Source organism: Morone saxatilis, unplaced genomic scaffold, assembly GCF_004916995.1.
Source record: "Morone saxatilis isolate NCDOM2014 unplaced genomic scaffold, NCSU_SB_2.0 Contig3, whole genome shotgun sequence".
Lineage (NCBI taxonomy): Eukaryota > Metazoa > Chordata > Actinopteri > Moronidae > Morone > Morone saxatilis.
The window spans coordinates 13,626,952-13,646,461 of NW_023339873.1; the positions used below are offsets into that span (position 1 = coordinate 13,626,952).

The window sequence follows — 19,510 nt, forward strand, 5'->3', positions numbered from 1 at the left end:
TATATAATAAATATAATATAATACACAATTTAGAAGTAATAGTGTAATTTCAAATACATTTTTCAGCTTTGGATATACCGTAATTAAACTACAGATAATAAGTGGTGTAATTTTGTATTTCTATTCTGAATACATTTATTTAAAATTACTTTATGTGCTACTATATATGTAATCCATTAAGCCTAAAAGACAGGCTGCATGCAGTAAATTATAACCAACATAAATAACTCTGAAATCTTAAAAAATAAAATATATTTGAATATTCAACATTAGATTATAACTAAGGATACAATATATTCATTTATATATCTCTAATTTTAATTTGTACCTTTACCTTACAGTGAAATGTGACTCTTTTGACCTTTTATCCAGTGTTTCACTTGTGTTCCACTTCCTCAGTAGATAAAAGCGAGGATGAATGGTCTCTGTGGGCATACCAAACACTGAGCATTATTTGATTCAGACTCCCCTGGGTGTTATGACTGGGAAATAATTGTACGTATTTGTATTTGTTTCTTTTTTACTGTGGTGTGCTCTGGGTAATTCTTAATACCTTCTAGAGATTATACGGTAACTCCCAAACTCCCATGATTATAATTAAGCCTGACTTGGTTATAAAATGAGCAAATAGCAATTTAGTTTTGCATCGTGTGAGGGAGCATCTCTGTGTGTTCCTCCGTCTCCCTGCGTCTCCATATATCTTTATATTTCTGAATATACTTGTGATTGTGCTTGAGAGTTTGAATATGCACATGCATTGTGTGACTGTGTGTCAGGGGGGAAAAGTGCTGCAGAGGAAAGGCATATATATATGTATATATATATATATATATATATATATACGGGAATGTTTGCTTAGGCATGGAGACTGCTATCATCTTCCTTCTGGCAAAAAAGAAGAAGAGAAAACCCACAAACATTCCCCCATCCATTCTCTTTCTCCTTATTCTCTATCTTGCACTCACTCTGTTCAGCTCTCTCCCTCTCTCTTTCTGTATCACTTACAAAGGCAGCCGTTTCCTCCAAAATGAGGCCACGTACGGAAGGTATGCAAATGAAATCATTGCTCGTGGATTAGAATGGGACACCATATACCCTAAATCATGATTGTCAATCATGGCTGGGGATTAAGGGATATGGGCTCACAGACCTAAAAAAGCAACATTTCCCCCCTCAGGCAGATCCCCATTGTGAGGAGCTCTGAGGAAGAGAGGGCTCCACAGGGGAGGAGAGCAACACTGGAGCACTAGTGCCCCCTTCTGTCTGATGTTCACTGTACCATTTCATCATCAAACACCAGCCAGTCTGAACAGAAATAGAGGCTGGCACACACAAGCCTATTCATTTACATTCAGTGTAGCCGCAGGCAAAAAGCTTGATTAGACAAATGCACATGCTTTGGTGATGCAGTGTTTCATCTTCAGTGGAGGAGAGAGACCTCATTTGTTTCTCTGGCATGTGTGCAGGCTTGGTTCAACATCAGTGGGTTAGGAGGGCCATAGGCCTTACAAACGTAACAGATGTTTGTTTGCCCTGTGAGTGAATGTGTTTAGCACTGAAGTCTCTTAACCATCAGAATCAATTTGTTCTTTATACTGTCACTGAGTGATTTTAATATGTAGTGTACTGTATGCATGTGTATTTGTACATCTGCCAGGTCGACAGCCAGTTGTGTATGTTGTATGATTTTAAGCATCCATGCATGTGTAATATATTTAAATAACAATACTAATAGGTATTTTTGCACTTTAATTATACTGTAAACTGCAGCTGCTATTACAACTACTAAAACTTTTAATATTGATAGTCGTATAATAATAATAAATAGACTTGTACATATGGATAATTATAATTACAGCTTATAAAAAGAGGCTTACTATGTGGTAAATCAAGACTCATACTTCATATTTCGGAAGCAGTGCAGCTCCTCACACAGAGACATGTTTAGTGGATTGTGTGTGCAGACCCTGGAGCCCTCAGCTAGAGTGCCAGTCTGTTCCTGTGGAGCAGTCAACCAGACAAACCCAGCCAAGAGAGAGCAAGGCACAGGCACCGGGCCAGGAAATAGCACTGGAAAACACTCTACTACGGCAGAGAATTAATAATGTTCTTATAGGAGAGAAGGCGTGGGGGGGCAGGGTGGAAAAAAAAACTAGTTTAGCATCATCAAAAAGGCGGTTGTGTATGATTGCAGGAATCAGGGGAGAGTTTCATTATGCCCCATCAGACTAGACCTTGATAATGAGAAAAGTGAGCAAAGGAGAAGAGTTGGCACCGTTCACATCCTGCACAGTGCAGCACCCGGCTGCCCAAGACTGAAGGTGGCACGGCACCTGTGCCATTTTGGCCCTGGCATCATATGGGCAGGAGGTCAAGGCCAGGGCAACATCTGCATCACATCAGAGGGCCTGGCTATATGCCCACATCATGAAAGACTCTCACAGAGAAATCCTAAAGAATAGATTTGAAAAGGACCACAAAGTGCTTTCTATCAATACCCAGTTTACACACAACTCAACAGTGCAGTATTTCCATGATTTGTACTATTTCTTGCAGTTATAATCAATCATTTGACACTCATCACATCTGTTGCATGGTGTATAAATGCAGTCTTTGAATAGTGGAAGAAAATGACATTTACCTGCATTACCATGTGAAACCCATACAGCACACTCCACAGTGTGTCTAGTCACAATTACCTGACTAATTTTAACGGGGGGTTCCTTAATACTGTCCCTGTGTGTCTGCTACAGCTAGACCACCTGAGTCATCTTTCTGATGGCGGGTAAAATAAACCACCGAAAATTGATACGAGCCACCAGCACACTAAAGAGCAAATCATTATGCATCATTAGGTGAAGATTTAGTTTAAACGTGTTTAGCAGGAATTAAGCAAAGCTGTTGTTGACATGGATTGACTGCTGTAATGCTTTATTGTCAGTGCTCCAGGAGGCAGAGGGAGGGCCGGCCTAGTTGGGGTAGCAGCAAAGCGCCGAAAGCAAGGATTTATGGGATGTTGGAGGACTAGCCGGGTGTGCAGAAAGAGTGGAAAAACAGAGTATGGTCGATGATTTGGCAGAGGAGACAAAGGGAGGGAGATGCGTGAAAAGGGGTAAGCAAATGAGGGTATCTGTGGTCAGTGGAAAAGAGGATTCAGTTGCAGAATTTTGAAATTTCAATCTTAACTTCAAAATGGATGTGCTTTGTGTATTTACAAACTCGGGATGCCTGAATCTACACATATGAAGGTCTAAAGATCTGATGATTTGCCCTCTCAATGGCAAATAAAACATTTGGGTTGGGGCATCATTGTAGCTTTAAAAATGACATTTAATGGAGTCTTAACTTAAGAATCCACCTGTTTCCTCAGACAAGTGTAATCCTACAGTAGTATTTTCCACTTTTAAGGTTTAAAAAAAAGATATTAAGCAGAGCAAAGAGCACCACATTGCAGAATGATACTGTAGGTGTATTGACAGGAGCCATTGTACAGGTACTAACTCAAGGCTGTGATATTAGAAAGGTGGAAATACTGAAAGTGCTTATTGAGTGTTATTGGCTTTATGAAAGAAAAGGTGGTACTGGTGAGTAAAAAAAGACCCAAAAAGAAGTAGAATCAAAGGTGAAACATGAACAAGTTGTCCATAGTCAGTTCAACCACAGATAAGTTTCCCTCTCCTGTCCTGACGCCCCTGTGTTTGTATGTGTTGGCGTCTTTATGTGTCTGAATGTGTATGCGAGAGCTGCTCAAACCAGCGAGTAAGAGAGCACAGTCTTATCCAGCTCTCCAGTGTTGACAGTATTACTAATCCCCTCCACCTGCTCAAACAGCCACCCCAAAAAACACATCCCTCCCCCTCTTCTATGTGCCTGCGCTGGGAGTCCCTGGGGCCAGGCTGCGCCTCTGCCTTCGTCTCCACACCAGTTATCGTCCCTGGCCCGGCTCCGCTCCCCCAACCCCTTCCTGCGCTGCGCACATTAATCGCCGCAAAAACAAATAGTTTTCAAATGTTTGGAAAAGACCCACTGTTTGCATCAGGGCCTAACAAAATAATTTTTACAAGCTATCCAGTTGTGATTAGGGCTGAGAGAATTGAATTTATGTGGCATTGATAATATTAATATTAGCCTAATTAATTATGTTGTTTGAACTTCCACAGCACTGTGTGTACCTTCTACACAACACTAACCAGCCGGAGCTGGAACCGAGCTCTCAGGCGTCTCTATCTCCCCGGCTCTCCCCCAGTCCATGACTACTGCACACAATTCATCAACTCGTAGATATCTAATCCCCTCTGGCTCTGCTCACTTCCTGAAGTCTAAGAAAGAACTTTACTCTGGTGGCAAGAATTCCCATGAATACTTGATGACTTCTACAGAAAGGAAGACTGTTTCATCTCACTTTGAAAGTGACATTCGTGGCGAGAACTGGCCAAACTTTCTATTCGCAGCTCCCCATTTACGGGCGACATTCAGAGGACGGACAATAATAAAATGCAACATATTTTTAATCAGTCACTAATTAAGGTAAACAGCAGTACAGTGGGAGCAGCTTTACGTAAAAGACAGTTTCAGTTTCAATGCCTTCTTTTTTTAGTGCAGAAGACAGTGACTGAGAACATCAAATAAGCCCTGTGTGAAGAAGTCCCCTCCAGTTTGTTTCCTTAATCAGCAGAGGTCAACAATTCAATGTCCCCTGACCCACATACACTGCAGATCCAGCCAATAATGTCTTTGGACTGTGTGCGCTGCTGGATGAGCAAGTGTTGATCTGTGCAATTACATCGACACATACTCAGTGACCCACCACACAGTGATCTGAGCCTAAGAGACGACCACCCAAACCTCCAGAGAGGTTCTCAGACCTGCTTACAGCTCAGATCACACTTCTCTGTGATGGTCTCTTGACCTCCACTCTGTGGTCAGAGGTCAAAGGTTAGAGAGGTGGTCATGTGTCTCTCTTAGCCAGACAGAGCTCTATCTCATGCTTGGTAAGGCTGTTAATGTCAGGTCCCCTACAGTTCATTACAAAGGGTAGCTGTTCCCAACACACAGTGCTACTGCAGGCCTGATGTCTGACTTTACAACGTGATTGTTGACAGTCTGCCTTTACAGGAGGTCTATTCCTGTGCACAAGTGCAGCTGCAGAATTTATATATTTGGCACAATCAAAACAAAATCTTTTTTACATAAGCACAGAAATCAATGTTGTCCATTTACTTTATAATATTTCAGAATTCTTAGCCATGTGTGTTGGTGGTGGATTAGTATTTAAAAACAAATGAAATCATAAGTCAATAGACATTTAAATTTCTTCAGCTTGGAGAAATAAACAATGAAAAAGAAAGGTAAAATGCACATTTCCCACATTCAAGGAGCCTTCGTCTCCATGATGTACAAAGTGATCCCAGTAAAGTCTGCGTGCTGGGGCCGGGCCAATGCTTTCTCCAAAGCAGGGATGGGTATTTCCAAGGTGCATCATCTCGTCAAAGCATCGGTTACTGGACGGAGGGCAGCAAGGTGTTGAGTCAGTCATTAACTGAAATGTCGGCCCAGTCTGGCTGAACGATAGTCCACTCTGAGCTGGACAAAGGCATGCAGGAGGTTACGGTCCAGATTGGTGAGCTGCTCACCTGAGCAGACCTGCTTTAGGTTGTCAGGGGCAACGACCAGGAGGTTACAGAGGGCATGGAGTGTGTCGAAGAGCTGCAGCACCAGAGGGACCTGGAGGACAGAGATATACAGGGATACACCAAGTTATTCCCTGCAGATGCTGTCATGATAAAAGCTCGATTTTTCCCCTCAAAAAGACCAACAATGAAACTCAATGGGAGTGCCATAGGCCAACAGCAAACACCTTTTGTGTGGTATTGTTAAGATGTAAAATGGTAGTGGTACTGTATAATTAATAATTAAAGATCTGTATATTTAAAGATGATTTTTACCTCATAATCACAAAACAGCATAAACAGCTATTTATATTATAATTTCTTTAAAATTATCATTTTCATTAGAAACATCTGGCAGAGCATCTCCTTTATTCCTGTATTTATTTGTAAGCAGTGGAGGAGCAAGTAGTCAAATAAAAATCTCCAACATTTGAAGGTTCCAGGGGTCTTTTACATGAAGATGGATAAAAGAAATTATATTTTTGGTCGTATTTTGTCTCCGTTATGTGACAAACTAAGCAATTAGATGCCTTAAATTCTGTGAATTTTTACATTTACCGTTTGTAGACTAATCTCAAAATGTAAATAATAATTTCATAATAAATTTATTATAAAATTATTCCAAAAATAATCCTCAGTTGCAGCCCTTTCTGTATGTACTGAATGAACAAAATTAACCAAGTATTATAGCATTCACCTGAACTGACCTGAACAGTTTATGTAAAAACAAACCGGTAGAGTCTTTGTTGGAAGAGCCAAGTTTTGCCCTGTGACCAGTGTATCCTGGACCTATGCCCCCCCTGCTTACCCTGAAGTCCTTGGCGCACCGTCGGTATTCAGCCACGTCGCAGATGGCCAGCATGCCTCCCATTGAGCTGTAACTGTACTGCTGTAGGTGCTCGTGGATGAGCCGGTGGAAACGAACGCCCAACTCCGTGAGCACTGTGTCCACATTTTTCCCATCCATGGACTTCCGCACGTGCTCCACCTGCCGACTGACGTAGGCACATACCTTGGAGCAGGCCTGCCAGGCGGGGAGACACAGAGGGAAACATGGAAAACAGGCTGACAAAAACCAAAGGCAGTTCAAAAACTTTCAGTGTTTCTAAGAACAATGAGATGTAAGTGATTTGCAAGTTGCATTTGCTGATTTGTTTTTTTTTTTGCATGTGAGCTCAGTGGTTGAATCCCAGGCCTTGCATCTCTTACTGCAGTGTACTGGATCATGACGTTATTCTCATCCTCAGGCCTGAAATCAGTCTTCTTCTGCTCTGTTGCCAAGATGTGCTTCATTTGCCCAACCATGCAGTTTATTGTTCTGTGTGTAGCAGAAAAATACAACAAAACAAATTAAATGTACATACATATTCATTGTTGTATTGTAGGTTTTTGGTTGCACATATGAAACACACCATATGTAAGAGCAGTTTGTGGCCAATTATAAACATACTGACCTGTCAATTCCTGTGTCAAGTTTCACTTCCATCTGTTCAATCACCTCTTTCTTCTTGTGCAGGCACTCTGCCAACTTCGGAGATGAGCTAGAGACATAGATAGAAAGAAGAAAAAAGTAAAATCAGAGGTCTCCCTGTCATGTTGATGAAAGGCCGTAGCAATATAATAACCGAATACTGTGGAATATTTATGATTTTAACCTTCAACCCACTACTGACCTTATTAGAGGCATGAGCTGGTCGTTAAACTGCTTGTCAAATAAGTGGAAGATAGAGTTTGCCTGTTGAACCACATCCAAGAAGTACAGGTTGGCATTCTTGGCATCTGATGAGGGGATCGCTGTAGATCAAAGAGAGAGAGAATAAATCCAGACAATACACCAAAAGGTAGGTGAAAGGATAAATCAATATGATTCACATAATGTATTATGTAAAAACCATTCACAGCAATGTTCTATAGTGAGGAGACAGTAATCAAAGTATGGGGACATCAGTGTTGCATTTCTTTGATGTTGAGTACACCTTATTAACTGAACACTGGTAGATGAATACACGTTTAGTTCCACTGTAGCTGCCTAAAAAGGATAATGCAAACAGACGCACAACCTTCTTAGCATCAAGGTAACTTCTCTGTGTTTTGTTAACTGCCATAAAATGTGCTGGTCATAACATTGAAAGGTATCCATAGCAACAAATGACATCTGGTTCCTGACAAAGTAATAGGGTATGAACAGTACTAGGCGCATGTAACTTCCCCTACAGTGTATTATTGTATGAAGTATCTTGTTCCAGACTTTACTGTTTTTTCTTGTTAGCAGCCTGGATATGATTAATTTTACAGATTTACATACAAATACAAGTTGTGCATGTTTACCACTGATTCAGTAAGTTGCTTCATCCACCAGTATATCCACTGTTTGATTGAAAATGTTCCTTTTTTGAGTTGACTACCTGAATTCACAGTCTTTAATCCTCAATGGTAGGTCACATCAACACACAACCAGTACAGCACAGCTTATGGTTATAATGAGCTGAATTGGATGTACCTGAGAGGCCAATCTCTAGGGCGTAGTCGATGTGTTCCACACAGAGATGGTCAACCAGCAGCAAGAAGATTGAGAAGGCATTCTTGGGCAGGTCCGAAGGATCTGAAAGCTGTGTCAAAGAAAGGAAACACATTGAACTATTTTAGCCCAGCAGGATTTTCTCTCTAAAACTGCTCTTCTCAAAAGTTATTTTTATAAGCCTCACCCTGTGGCATCTCTCAAAGGCATGACGTGTCTCCTGCAGCAGGTTGACGACTAGTTCTGGGGACAGGAAGGTCTCCCCATGGGTATCAATGCTGGGGCCAAGGGGGAGATTGGTGCACTGTCTGATCCGCTCCTTCAGTTCTTGGATACTGCAGAAAGATGCAGATACTGAATAATTTGTTACATCATTACATCATTTTGTAAAACATATTCAGATAATCTAATCCTAACCCGCCCTGGTGTGGAAAAAAATTAAGATCCAAAATCTGACCTTCCAGTGCCGATTGGACGTTTTTGGTGATTCTTGGAATCATAGTAGCGCTGCAGAATCATGGCACCTCGAGTGCGAAGGTAATCCCTCTCCATGTCAATGTAGCTTTCCAGGTATGAGGAGAAAATGCTCTTTATCAGCTTGGACAGGAATGTGTGTTTGTCTGAGCCCAGGTTGAACTCTGTCAGCTTGGTGGCCAATGCTGTTGTTCTGGAAAACAAGAAAGAGAACAATTCAAATTAAGCATTAAGAAGACTTTGAAGGCAGGAAGTGAATCAAAATATGAGACCAAGTTTAATACCTGGTGTAAAGGTCATAGAGATTCTTGAGGTACTGTTCAACATCAGAGTGTCGAGTCTCATCCAGTTTTTCCCTAACGTGGGCCTGCAGACACAAAGGTGTCAAATATAACTTGACAAATAAGGCATTATTAAATAAAACTAAACAAATAAAAAGTAATATAAATACCTGCAATTTATTTTCAAAGATGTTCTGGATGAGTTTGGCCATAACAGTCTCTGGGCTGCTGAAGACCTCGCCCACCTGCTTGTTGACCCTCTGGCAGAGGACCGCAGTGTCCTCGAACACATCATTCCTCAGGTAGGCCCCCTAGGGAGACAAATAAAGGGTTAACATAAGTCAGTGGATATTACTGGCCAATCAAAAAGTGAAATATTATGTATAAATACTTATGCACTCACTTCCTGACATTGCTTGATGTAGACATCCACACAGTGTGCATAGCCCTTGTAGAAAAAGACACGAGTTACTTTTCTGCAAGATCATATCACTGACGTGCAGATTTAAAGCTACATTTGAAGAAACGTTCACTGATACTGAACTTGATGTATGAAAAAAAGACTTATGGCTAGATTAAATGTGGACTACAAATGAAATGTAGACATCAAATATGATTCTTCCAGGTCACCTTGAAATGTAATAGAACCGCTGCCACCTCCCGCATACGTCCAATCTCACCCCTGCGCTGGGCAGCAGTGAACTCCTGGATTAACTGCCGCTCCAGGTCATGGTACTTACCTGGGTAGAAACACAAACAAACAAAGACACACAAAACAATATTATCATTTGTAGCAAGCCTCTAAATGTAACTGTAATGGTCACTATAGAAAATGATGAGTTTTTTACAAACTTACTTGCAATTTTTGCCTTGACATCTGCAAATCTGTCAGAGGAAAATATGATTAATCTTCAAGGAGACAATAACAAATTATACCCTACTATACATTTTAAAAAGTAAATGTGGGTTTAATTTCAAGAAACATTATGATACTGAATTTAAATGTTTTAATACTTCATATGTCATGTGTGGCTTACACTGTGAGTAGTCTACATCACTAATACACCACCTTCCTTTTGTTTGACAGTGCTCTTGTCTAAAGCTGCCCCCCAGGATGCCTGACTCACCTGTCGAATGGCAGCTCCTGGGCAATGAGATGCAGCTTCTGAATGATATCAGCAGCCTCCTTAATCTGAGGGAGAGAGAAAGAGTGAGCGTGAGAGAGAAAATCAGGTGAGGCAAAATAGAGAGAGAGAGAGAGAGAGAGAGAGAAAGAGAGCACAACAGGACCATAAGAGGTGGACATCCAGACAGAAAGCTGGCAGGCTGCCGGCGGTGTCACTTGGGGGATCATAATTTTAGAGCAGCACTCCTCCACCTCCCCATGTTGAACAGGGAGCTGATAACAGACAGGCTGCGCTCACCTGGGCATCGGCAGCAGCAACAGCAGCAGTCCTGACTTAGCAGCACATCCAACTCTTTATTGGCATGCCTTTTCTGAATGGGCTGTAATCCCACAGGAGTCTAAATCGCCTTCAATAATCTGTCCGGCCAGGGATATCTGTCTAAAAAAAGGGGGCCCTGTCGAGAACCCCCCCCCCTCCTGACATACACATTGGCTGAAAAAGCCCCAGACCTACGAAAGGCCCGCCGTCCGCAACTCCTCTGTTCCCGCAGATGCCTGCCTCAGCTAACATCATTACTCTGCTCCCGTGAGGAGGATCCAGCCTTTCTGCTCGGCGAAGGTTTTCTAAGTATCTGTCCCCCAGCTAAGATTAGCTAAATCCCATGTAAGTAATGTAGCCGTCTCCCTGCAGTCAGGGTTTAGCAGCACTTGTCTCCACGCTGGCGGCCCAGCCCTCCCTTTCAGAAGGATTAGCAAAGCCATCCCCCTTCAGCTATTCACTTGCAGCTTTCCTCTTTCCTCTTCGTCTGGAGGTATGCTCAGGAAAAGGAATCTGGCCAGATATTTCTGCATGCTTCTCCGGAAAACTAGCTCCATCTCCAGCTCTCGTCTCTGGGATTGACCCCCAAACTCGCTGTTCTGTATCCACTAATGATGTTGCTACTAACAGGAATTAATCTAAAGCATTCCAATCCCCCTACTGTCGCTTACAAAACTGCAAAATCAAACTTTTAAGGGTCACTCGTCGAACATCAACATGGCATCTGTGTAGGCAGGAACTAAGTCAAAGTGTGCATCTCATCTTCTAGCATGCATGTTATCGCCGCCCTTACAAGTACCATAATGCCACAAGCTCTTTGCTGCTGTAATGCGACACAAAGCTGAGGACCAACCAAATTCTCACTCCCAGACAACCTTCTGTGAATGCAATTAGGGTTGACATGAGCATGTTGACATCCATGCTAGTCAATCAGCCAGCTATTGTCAGACAGCAAATGACAGTTTATTAATCCAAATTAGCCGAGGGATCCAACTAAAGGGATAAACTTGACAAATTAATATGGATGGTTTACCTCCTAATCCTGTTCATTCTTCACCTCCAGCAGTATCACAGCAGGGGTCCTTGTCAATGGTCACACACCTCATGAAGTAAGTAGAAGTAACGTATGCAGCATGCTCACCTTGTCCGGGTTGTTGAAGACGTCACTGCGTAGGTCTCCGTCCAAGAACTCGTTGAAGTATGTCATCAGACGCTGAGCTTCCACAGCCCTCTGCCGAGGTGTATTCACCCCCTCAAGCTGGTCGCCAAGGTGACAAACCTTGGTTGCCACATAGCTGATGTGCTCGTCGAGCTCCTGGAAATGCTGGAAGGCCACCTGAATTGACAAGAACAGAAGGAATGTAAAGAAAAGATAATAATTCTGTAAAAGTGAAAAACGTGGGTGTCATTGACTACTTGACTATGTAACAAACCTGGTTGCTTCTCTGCAAGTCTTGGACTTTGTGGGCAAATTCTTTGGCCTCACGATGACACTGATGCTCAAGCTTCTCCACCCGTCGCTGGATCTTCTCATCCAACTGCTTTAGCTCTTCTATGTGGTTCTCAAATTCTTCCAACAGCCTGTTACAGAAAGAAATAATGTAGATCAGCAACAGACAGTAGATAAAAAAAATGCTCTCACTCTGGAAGAGTAATTGGGTACCACAAGGTTAACCCTGTCCCACTGACCTCACAGTTATAGTTATAGTTAGTTACAGAATAGAGCTGGATGCTTAAGTCCTGGGTCCCCAGACTTAAGAAGCTCTGAAAACTAGCAACTTCGTCAGCTGCATTTTAAGTGCCATCAGGACTGCAGAGCAAATGTTCTAAGTCAGCACCACATTTCACAGAGTAGGAAACATCCCAAAATGATGAGTGTATAATCTCTTGACTAATTCCCTCAGCACTGGCTACAGCTTAAAGACATCTCCCATCCCTTCCCAATAGACACTCATTCCCTGGCTGGTGACTCACAGTATGGTGGCCTCCACAGATATGTTGTCTCTGACTCCTCGCTAAGAGCTTCCGAGGAGGTGGTGGCAACAGTTTTGTAGAGGAAGTAGATAAGGCAGGATGGATCCTCAGTACAGTTAAACTGTTATGGCATTTTCGCTTACGAGAAATAACTTGGTCCCAGAGTGTAAACACAACAACAAGCCACGAAAATACCGTGAAAAAAAATCTTAAGCGTAGATATTTACTGTTTTTCTTCAACCCAACCATCAAAAGCACTAAATTAGCATAGAAGAAACCAAGATGAGCTTTAGTAAGTGCAGGAGGACTAACTCAGTTTCACTCTTGAGTATTTAGCAAGCTGATACTGACAGCTGTAAATAAATATGTAATAAATTATATTAAAAGACTTTCAACTTAAAATGCACCTGATAAATTTAAAGTATTGTGTTGAAACAAATTTCTATTAACCCCTTTAAAAGTTGCCAAGAAAGACGAACAGAAATAATATAATGTCAGTGGAGATTGTGTGTACATATATATATATATATATATATAGTAGATATAGACTTAACCTAGAGGAGGAAGAATATCTTAATGTCAACCACTGATCTACTTTGATGAAAATGTTTAAGAATGAGTTGTAAGTTACATTTCAGAATACGTCAGAAAGTCAGTATTAGGTCAAATCTAGATATTGCATTGTTATAGAGATGATCAGCTGTGTTTTGCCATCAGCAGACATGAACAGAAAAGCATTGCCTATTTATACAGCTATATGATTTGCAATAGAAAACAGAAATATTTTAGAGAAATGAGCTCGTCATTACCATATTCATAATCAAGCTAAATGTACATGCAAGACAATAAAGCTCAATCAATGCAAGGGCATCTACACAGCATGTTATCTCTCTGATGTAAATTTTGATTGTGGAAAAATACTTTTAAAAGGTCAACATTTGTGCATTGTTTTTAAATGAGACAGCAAATCTGTATATAGGAACCAGGTGATACATAAGCAACAATACTGACATTAAAGTCAAGGTTAAACCCGAGTATGACAACCAGCTAACATACTGATTGTTCAGGGAAAGGAAGATGTGTACCTTTTGGGGTCAAATGCCTCAGCTCCTCCTTTGGAGCCTCCTCCAGGGGTCCTCCATGCCAACCTTTCAATGTACTCATCTGCATCAAAGGGCTCCTGAGGGGGAGGGGAAGTCATGAGATGGTCACACAAAAACATCTGTCAAACACCAGCTATTAACCCGAAACACGACAACAACAGACTTACTGAACGAATGACCTTACACCATGCTATAAACTATTACTGCCTTTGTGTGGCTTTGACTGCACATTGAATAACATTAACGTTTCCCCGATTAACTCTATATAAACTACATTTGCCTCGTATCCCGTCTTGCTTAAGACAAAAACAAACGTCTCTCCCCAGCTGTGTGAGTCATTATATACCATATATATTACACACTGAGCATGGAGAAAGACAGCACTGTTAAGCTGCCATTAATGATGATTAGCAACCTCGCTAGCCTGACAGCTAACACAGCTCTCCGGTGCAGAAGTCATTTTACCTCGAACAGCTGAGCAGTCGTCGCCATGTTCAGTATTCAGCTGGCGGGGTAGTGAAATGCAGTTTAGAGGAAGGAGCTCGGAGTCGGCAATACCACCGACTTCCACATGGATTTGCTGATTTCGTACAGTTTCGCCCTTTGTTGACAGCTAGCTGTTAGCTCTCCAGCTTCCTGTATGGGTGCAGAAGGGTGGGGACAGCTGCGTGCGAGTGCGCAGGCGCGTATGTCGCCTGATTGGCGGTGGTTGTCACGTGAAACAACAGCAGGAAGTGAATCGCTGCGTTTGTGATGTTCACACAGTGAGGAAGGTTTGAGTTTAACTACTTGCACCATAAGATGCGAATATTAACATTGAAGTCACACAACAGGCTGTAAATTAAGGACTTCCGTGGAGCCGCACAAATGAGTGTGCGCGCTTTGTGGATTATTTCTCACGAGAAGGGAGAAAATGTGTCAGTACGCTGTTCAAGGTATGTATCTGAGTTACTGACCCTCTCATATTCCACTTCCTGTTTTGCTCTAATGTAATAAAACCTCTGCTGCCACACTGCTTGTAGCCTGCAGTGTTTTGTAATGCTCGTGTCTCCCCCCACAGGAGGTTTGCTACTGTGGAGCACCGTGCAAAGAGCCTGGCAGGATCCTCATATATAGCAGTCCCAGAGGAACACACTGTCCTGCAGCTTCTGCTCACTGAGCTGGGACTCTCAGACTCAGACAAGTCCTTTGTAGCTCTCAGAGATGATTGCCTTCATCGTCAGCGGTCACCAGCCCTGGAGCTGCATGTGGACAGTCCTGCAAAGGGAATACTTTGGCCGGTGTTGGCCATATCGCAAGGGCCTCTTATTCTAGCTTGCCTGCCTTTAGTGGATGCCCCTGCTGAGCCACGGCCACCCCTTGCCAGCCTGCTGTCTGTCTCTCAGGGCCTCACACTCCTGGCCGGTCTGCAGACCTTTCTCCTTGGCTCTGGGGGTAAGCCTGATAACGAGGGCCTGGCCTCTCGCCTGCTGATGCTGCCCTCGGTACTCCTGCATGTTTGTCCACTTGGCACACCTCTGGATGTGCCACTACTGGCGGCACCTGCTACACCCACAGTGCCAGCTCCCGCTGGGAATCAGAAGCAGCCAGCCTGGAAGACTGGGCTCCACCGTGGTCGAGCTGTGGTGAACGTTGCACTGATAGAAACAGTGCGCTCGATGCAGTATGGTAACCGAAGCAGACAGGATCTGTGGGATGTTTATGGCACTGTGACGTGCAAAGTAAGTGCTCAGAGTAAATGAAAGCAAGTGATGTTATAATTCTTTTTTTTTTACTTTGTTTACATTCTTTTCCTTTATTCTACTTTTTTTCTCCTGTCAACAGTGCGAAGTGGAAGGGGTGCTCCCAAATGTGACTGTGACCCTCACACTGCCACCAATTGGTTCTCCACTACAGGACATCCTGGTCCATCCTTGTGTTACCTCACTGGACTCTAGTATCCTGACTGCCAGCAGCGTAGATAGCTATGATGGCTCAGCTTTTTCTGGGCCATACAAGTTCCCCTTCTCTCCTCCCCTGGAGCCTTTCAGACTATGCAGCTATACATCTCAGGTATAAAACATACATACTAACATACTTCTAAATCCACACATCCACAGTGTTTTATGCTAAAGGGATTAATGTCATTTTTCATCAGGTCCCCGTTCCTCCTATCCTCGGTTCGTATCAACTGAAGGAAGAAGAGAACCAGCTGCGTGTGTCAGTAACCCTCAAACTTCATGAGAGTGTGAAGAACAGCTTTGAGTACTGTGAAGCACACCTGCCATTCTTTAACAGGTATGCAGCACAGAGGATCGAACACCTTCCAGTATTTGTTTCCCATAGAGCAAAGAGGTTTAATGCCTCACAGTCTATGCCATCTTTGAGGTTAACTTGTCTTCCTGATCCAATCAGTAATCATGAGCTCTTTTTTTAAGAGTGCTTTTAACATTTTTAGTGTTTACAAGATTAAAAATCTGTCTCATTAACTAAACACATTAAGTTCTTTAAGACACCATTCTTTTTTAGAGCCTGAGAGTAATAATCTATTCAGTTGGAATAAGTTGGATAATCAACAAATTTTCAAGTATGTTAAAAAAATCTTTTTATTGCATACTGTTGCACGCATACTGTAGCTATGCTTGCAAACTAATGTAAAATTAATTCCAGCTGGCAAATTAGATAAAGGCATCAATGAGATAATTAGTTTTTTAATTGTTGAATTACTAAACATTAACATTATTAACACCAGTTATTACAGTAGTGACGTATTTTTTAATCTCTCGTTGAAAACATTTTCCTCCATAATGTATAATTGTTTTATGATCTCTTACACTGGCCTTTGTAATATGGAACAGGGGCTTCAGGCATCATTATTTAAACTGAATAAATGGGTCCTTCTACAGCCAAGTAATAAACCTATTAAACTAAGTGAAACTAATAATCTCAAGTCAAGTCTTAAACCCAACTCAAGTATGTGCAACCAGGAGATAAAATCCACATGTGTGCTCTGCGTCTTGTGCAGGGATCAGATGGGTGTTGTGGATATGAAGGTGAGCTCCGGACAACTGGATGTTGCAAAAGAGAAGAATCTACTGGTCTGGGGCCTGGGTAGGCACAGTGCTCCTGAGAATAATAAAAAAAAAAATAATCACTTTCGCTGCAGCTGTATACAGTATAGGAAACTAATGAGTAGTTTCTCCCCTGATATACTGATATTTAGGACAAAAGTTCCCTAAATCTCGGGAGGTCACAATGGAAGGCAAGATCAGCTTTTCTGGGCCGGCACCAGGACCCACTGACCCCCTCTGCACCAAACTTACAGCCTATATCAAAGTAAGTTAATGTGTGTGGTGATTCATTTTAGGAAAACATCGGAAGATTTGTGATTCATGATACATGAACCAGTTGGTTAATTTACAGCTACAGCGTGCTACAGCTGCTTTCTCATGGGATAAGGTCAAATGGATAAGGAATCTATTAACATATAATCATTAGGTTGTAGAGTGATTAACTCTTCCTCTGTTATCTTAACAGTTGTATTTCAAAGTGCCTGACATGACGCTCTCTGGGTGCTGTGTGGACCAGCATTCAGTGCAGGTTTATTCCTCTGCCAAGCCGCGGATTGTAACATGTAAGCTCACAACAGTTTTTGTATCAAAATATTTCCCAAATGCACGTTTCTGTAACGAAAATAAATCTGTCCGTCTTATTTCCAGCCAGAGAACTTCTATCCAAAGAGTACTTCATATGGAATTCAACAGGTACTGCTCCAGTTTCCTCTGGGCAGATGATGCTGTAGCATGGACCCAATGGTGGAAAGGTGCACAGTTCACCATACTGTAGCAGGACTGAAGACCCTGTCAGCATATTATACAGTGATCCAGACCAGATATGTGACCCCATAAAATCTACTTGTTACAATCCTGTTGTTCCTGGAGAGCTCACAAATGTAAATGGCAAATCATTTATACAGCTAACATTTCTAACATTTACATGTACAATATATGACTAAATAATTTTACTTTCACTTTGATAGTACACCGTTCAAAATGTACAAATTCTGACTGGAAGTTTTAATTTTGTTACTGGATGGATACTTAAAAAAAAAAAAACTCCCCCTGTTGTCCAACTTCTTTTATCCCCCAGCCTCCACCCTCCCTCAAATTTATCCCATTTCAGACACAAGGGCCACCCCTTGCTCTGACAGTCCCACTTCAGTGACTCTCCATCAGCCGGATAATTAGCAGCTGGGGCCTTGTCATCAGCTGTTGTGGGCCTGGAGGAGAGGGGCGGCTGGGCTATGAAAGGCCAGGCTGCTCTGGCCAGTGTCTTGGCTACAAAAGGCTCCTCTTTTAGAGCCGGCAGGAGTCCTTGCCCCTTCCACCGGTCACTCCCCCACCTCTCTTTTGACCCCGTCCCCGCCCTGTCAACTAGTGGCTAGTTCAAACACACAACCTCTCCAACCAGACTGTGATTGAGCGCTGACCCTCTGGCCCTCTGAGACTTTCAAGCAGCCGGTCCCATTCAGCGAGCAGGACCAGCCTAATTGGTGAAAAAGTCACAAGGATGGAAGTGCTTGGGTCGCCTCTTGAAGTTGCATAGTTGCTTTAACTAGTTAATGTAGAACTTTAAGCACATGATTTTGATCTTTATTGTTTTAACGCAAATGTCATGGTAGACTTTCCTTTATAATCAGTATTTAATTATTAAATATTTAATTAAATTAAAGATTTAAAAAAAGGGTTTATTTGGGTGGGAAATTTTTCATTGTTTACTATTACCTGAAATATGATTAGTTTCTTACTAACTCTGTAACATTTCTACTATGAAAGCTCCACCTCAGTGTATTAGGTTGACTGAATAACTAGCTGATGAAGGGTTAAATCAGAGGAGATTGTGCCCCACTATTCCACAGCAGCCAGACTCCTCTGAGTGCCCTCATTGTCTGCTGTTGGCCTCTTGTGCCCCTTGCTGGTCCAAATGCTACATTCTCACGTGGATTTCCACTCAGAAGGCTGACCATGACCAATCCTCTGTCAATTGGAACCAATTGCTCACACGGCATCCTTCACCTTCTTTTTATGTAGCAGTACGGAGTGGCAGACACCGAGACCTCTCGGCTCTCCCCCTCCACGATGATTTGGCTTTAAGGCCCAGTGTGTGTGGCTAGCGAACTGGAAAAGGAGAAGTTTTTTTTTGAAGAGTTGGGCCACTCTAAATCTCTTCAGTATCCCAATATGTGGTCAGTCTGGCTCCTCAAGTCTGCAGTCAGTGGCCTCTCACTGGCAGACTTTGCTTTGTTGATTGAAAAGCTTGCTAAGTAGATGGACTCGTTTTAATGTTTTGCTCTGCTCCAGTGCCTTCAGCTCATACCTTTCATGTGGCCCTGTTTTTCAGAATCATTAATCATTTATTTATTTAATCATTGTTTACACTTGTATACACACATACAGGAAAGGGATTAACACTTTTGTACAATAATGATCAAAATAAATAATACATTTGTGAAAGTAAAGCAGCGGTGTGGATTGCTATAACTCATATTAATATATCATTAGGTTGCATAGGTTTACCATAATAAAACATTTACTACGTTATTATAAACACTGCAGCCGTAACCCACTTCATTGTGTCCCTCAGCCCAATAATGACACCCAGTGGTAGAGTATAATAAAGTTCATGTAGACTGGTTTGATTTCTTTAACAGTTTAATGTGTCTATTGAAATAGTCCTACTCAACCACCGCCAGATAATCTTTGTTGATTTAATTCCTGTCCAGCCCTGTTATTTGAGCCTGAGGACCAAGCTTTTTTTAAATTGGCCACTGTGGCCTCAGGTGTTTGGTAGGAGTCCAGTTCCTCTCAGCCTCTCTAAACCCGCTAAGAGCCGGCCTCAGGGAGACCACTTGAATAATGATAGTGCAATTAGCAGTTTCCTGTTTTTATTCTAATTATTCTTCAAGAGCACAGATCTTTTCAAATAAAGGGATATCTTAGGACACTGTAGGATTCTTTTGTCTTAACCTCTATACAAAATGCCCATTAATAGACCAGAAGCTTCAAAT

The 19,510-nt window shown here is 42.2% G+C and overlaps 2 protein-coding genes across 2 annotated transcripts; one reads left to right on the forward strand and one right to left on the reverse strand.

Annotated features, from left to right (window-relative positions):
- Positions 1-4,490: 4,490 nt before the first annotated feature.
- On the reverse strand, positions 4,491-14,115 carry exoc5 (exocyst complex component 5). The gene is made up of 18 exons (XM_035673819.1): positions 13,930-14,115; positions 13,447-13,541; positions 11,821-11,968; positions 11,529-11,723; positions 10,070-10,134; positions 9,799-9,827; positions 9,573-9,682; positions 9,346-9,390; positions 9,113-9,253; positions 8,946-9,028; positions 8,645-8,854; positions 8,375-8,522; positions 8,170-8,278; positions 7,343-7,463; positions 7,124-7,210; positions 6,879-6,987; positions 6,478-6,693; positions 4,491-5,724 (listed from the first exon to the last, which is right to left on the reverse strand). Exons 1-18 carry the CDS (start codon positions 13,954-13,956, stop codon positions 5,536-5,538), a joined length of 2,127 nt encoding a protein of 708 aa, XP_035529712.1. The 5' UTR covers positions 13,957-14,115; the 3' UTR covers positions 4,491-5,535.
- Positions 14,116-14,171: 56 nt separating this feature from the next.
- ap5m1 (adaptor related protein complex 5 subunit mu 1) lies at positions 14,172-18,961 on the forward strand. The gene is made up of 8 exons (XM_035673820.1): positions 14,172-14,399; positions 14,525-15,185; positions 15,289-15,516; positions 15,602-15,741; positions 16,469-16,554; positions 16,667-16,779; positions 16,981-17,077; positions 17,163-18,961. The coding sequence occupies exons 1-8, from the start codon at positions 14,332-14,334 to the stop codon at positions 17,243-17,245; spliced, it is 1,476 nt and encodes a 491-aa protein (XP_035529713.1). The 5' UTR covers positions 14,172-14,331; the 3' UTR covers positions 17,246-18,961.
- Positions 18,962-19,510: the final 549 nt, after the last annotated feature.

Coding starts and splice junctions, on each gene's coding strand:
- ap5m1 (XM_035673820.1), top strand. CDS start 14,332: ATGAGTGTGCGCGCTTTGTGGATTATTTCTCACGAGAAGGGAGAAAAT. Junction 15,186..15,288: donor ATGGCACTGTGACGTGCAAA/GTAAGTGCTCAG, acceptor TCCTGTCAACAG/TGCGAAGTGGAAGGGGTGCT. Junction 15,517..15,601: donor TATGCAGCTATACATCTCAG/GTATAAAACATA, acceptor ATTTTTCATCAG/GTCCCCGTTCCTCCTATCCT.
- exoc5 (XM_035673819.1), bottom strand. CDS start 13,956: ATGGCGACGACTGCTCAGCTGTTCGAG. Junction 9,683..9,798: donor TGTCAAGGCAAAAATTGCAA/GTAAGTTTGTAA, acceptor GTTTCTACCCAG/GTAAGTACCATGACCTGGAG. Junction 8,279..8,374: donor CCTTTGAGAGATGCCACAGG/GTGAGGCTTATA, acceptor TCTTTGACACAG/CTTTCAGATCCTTCGGACCT.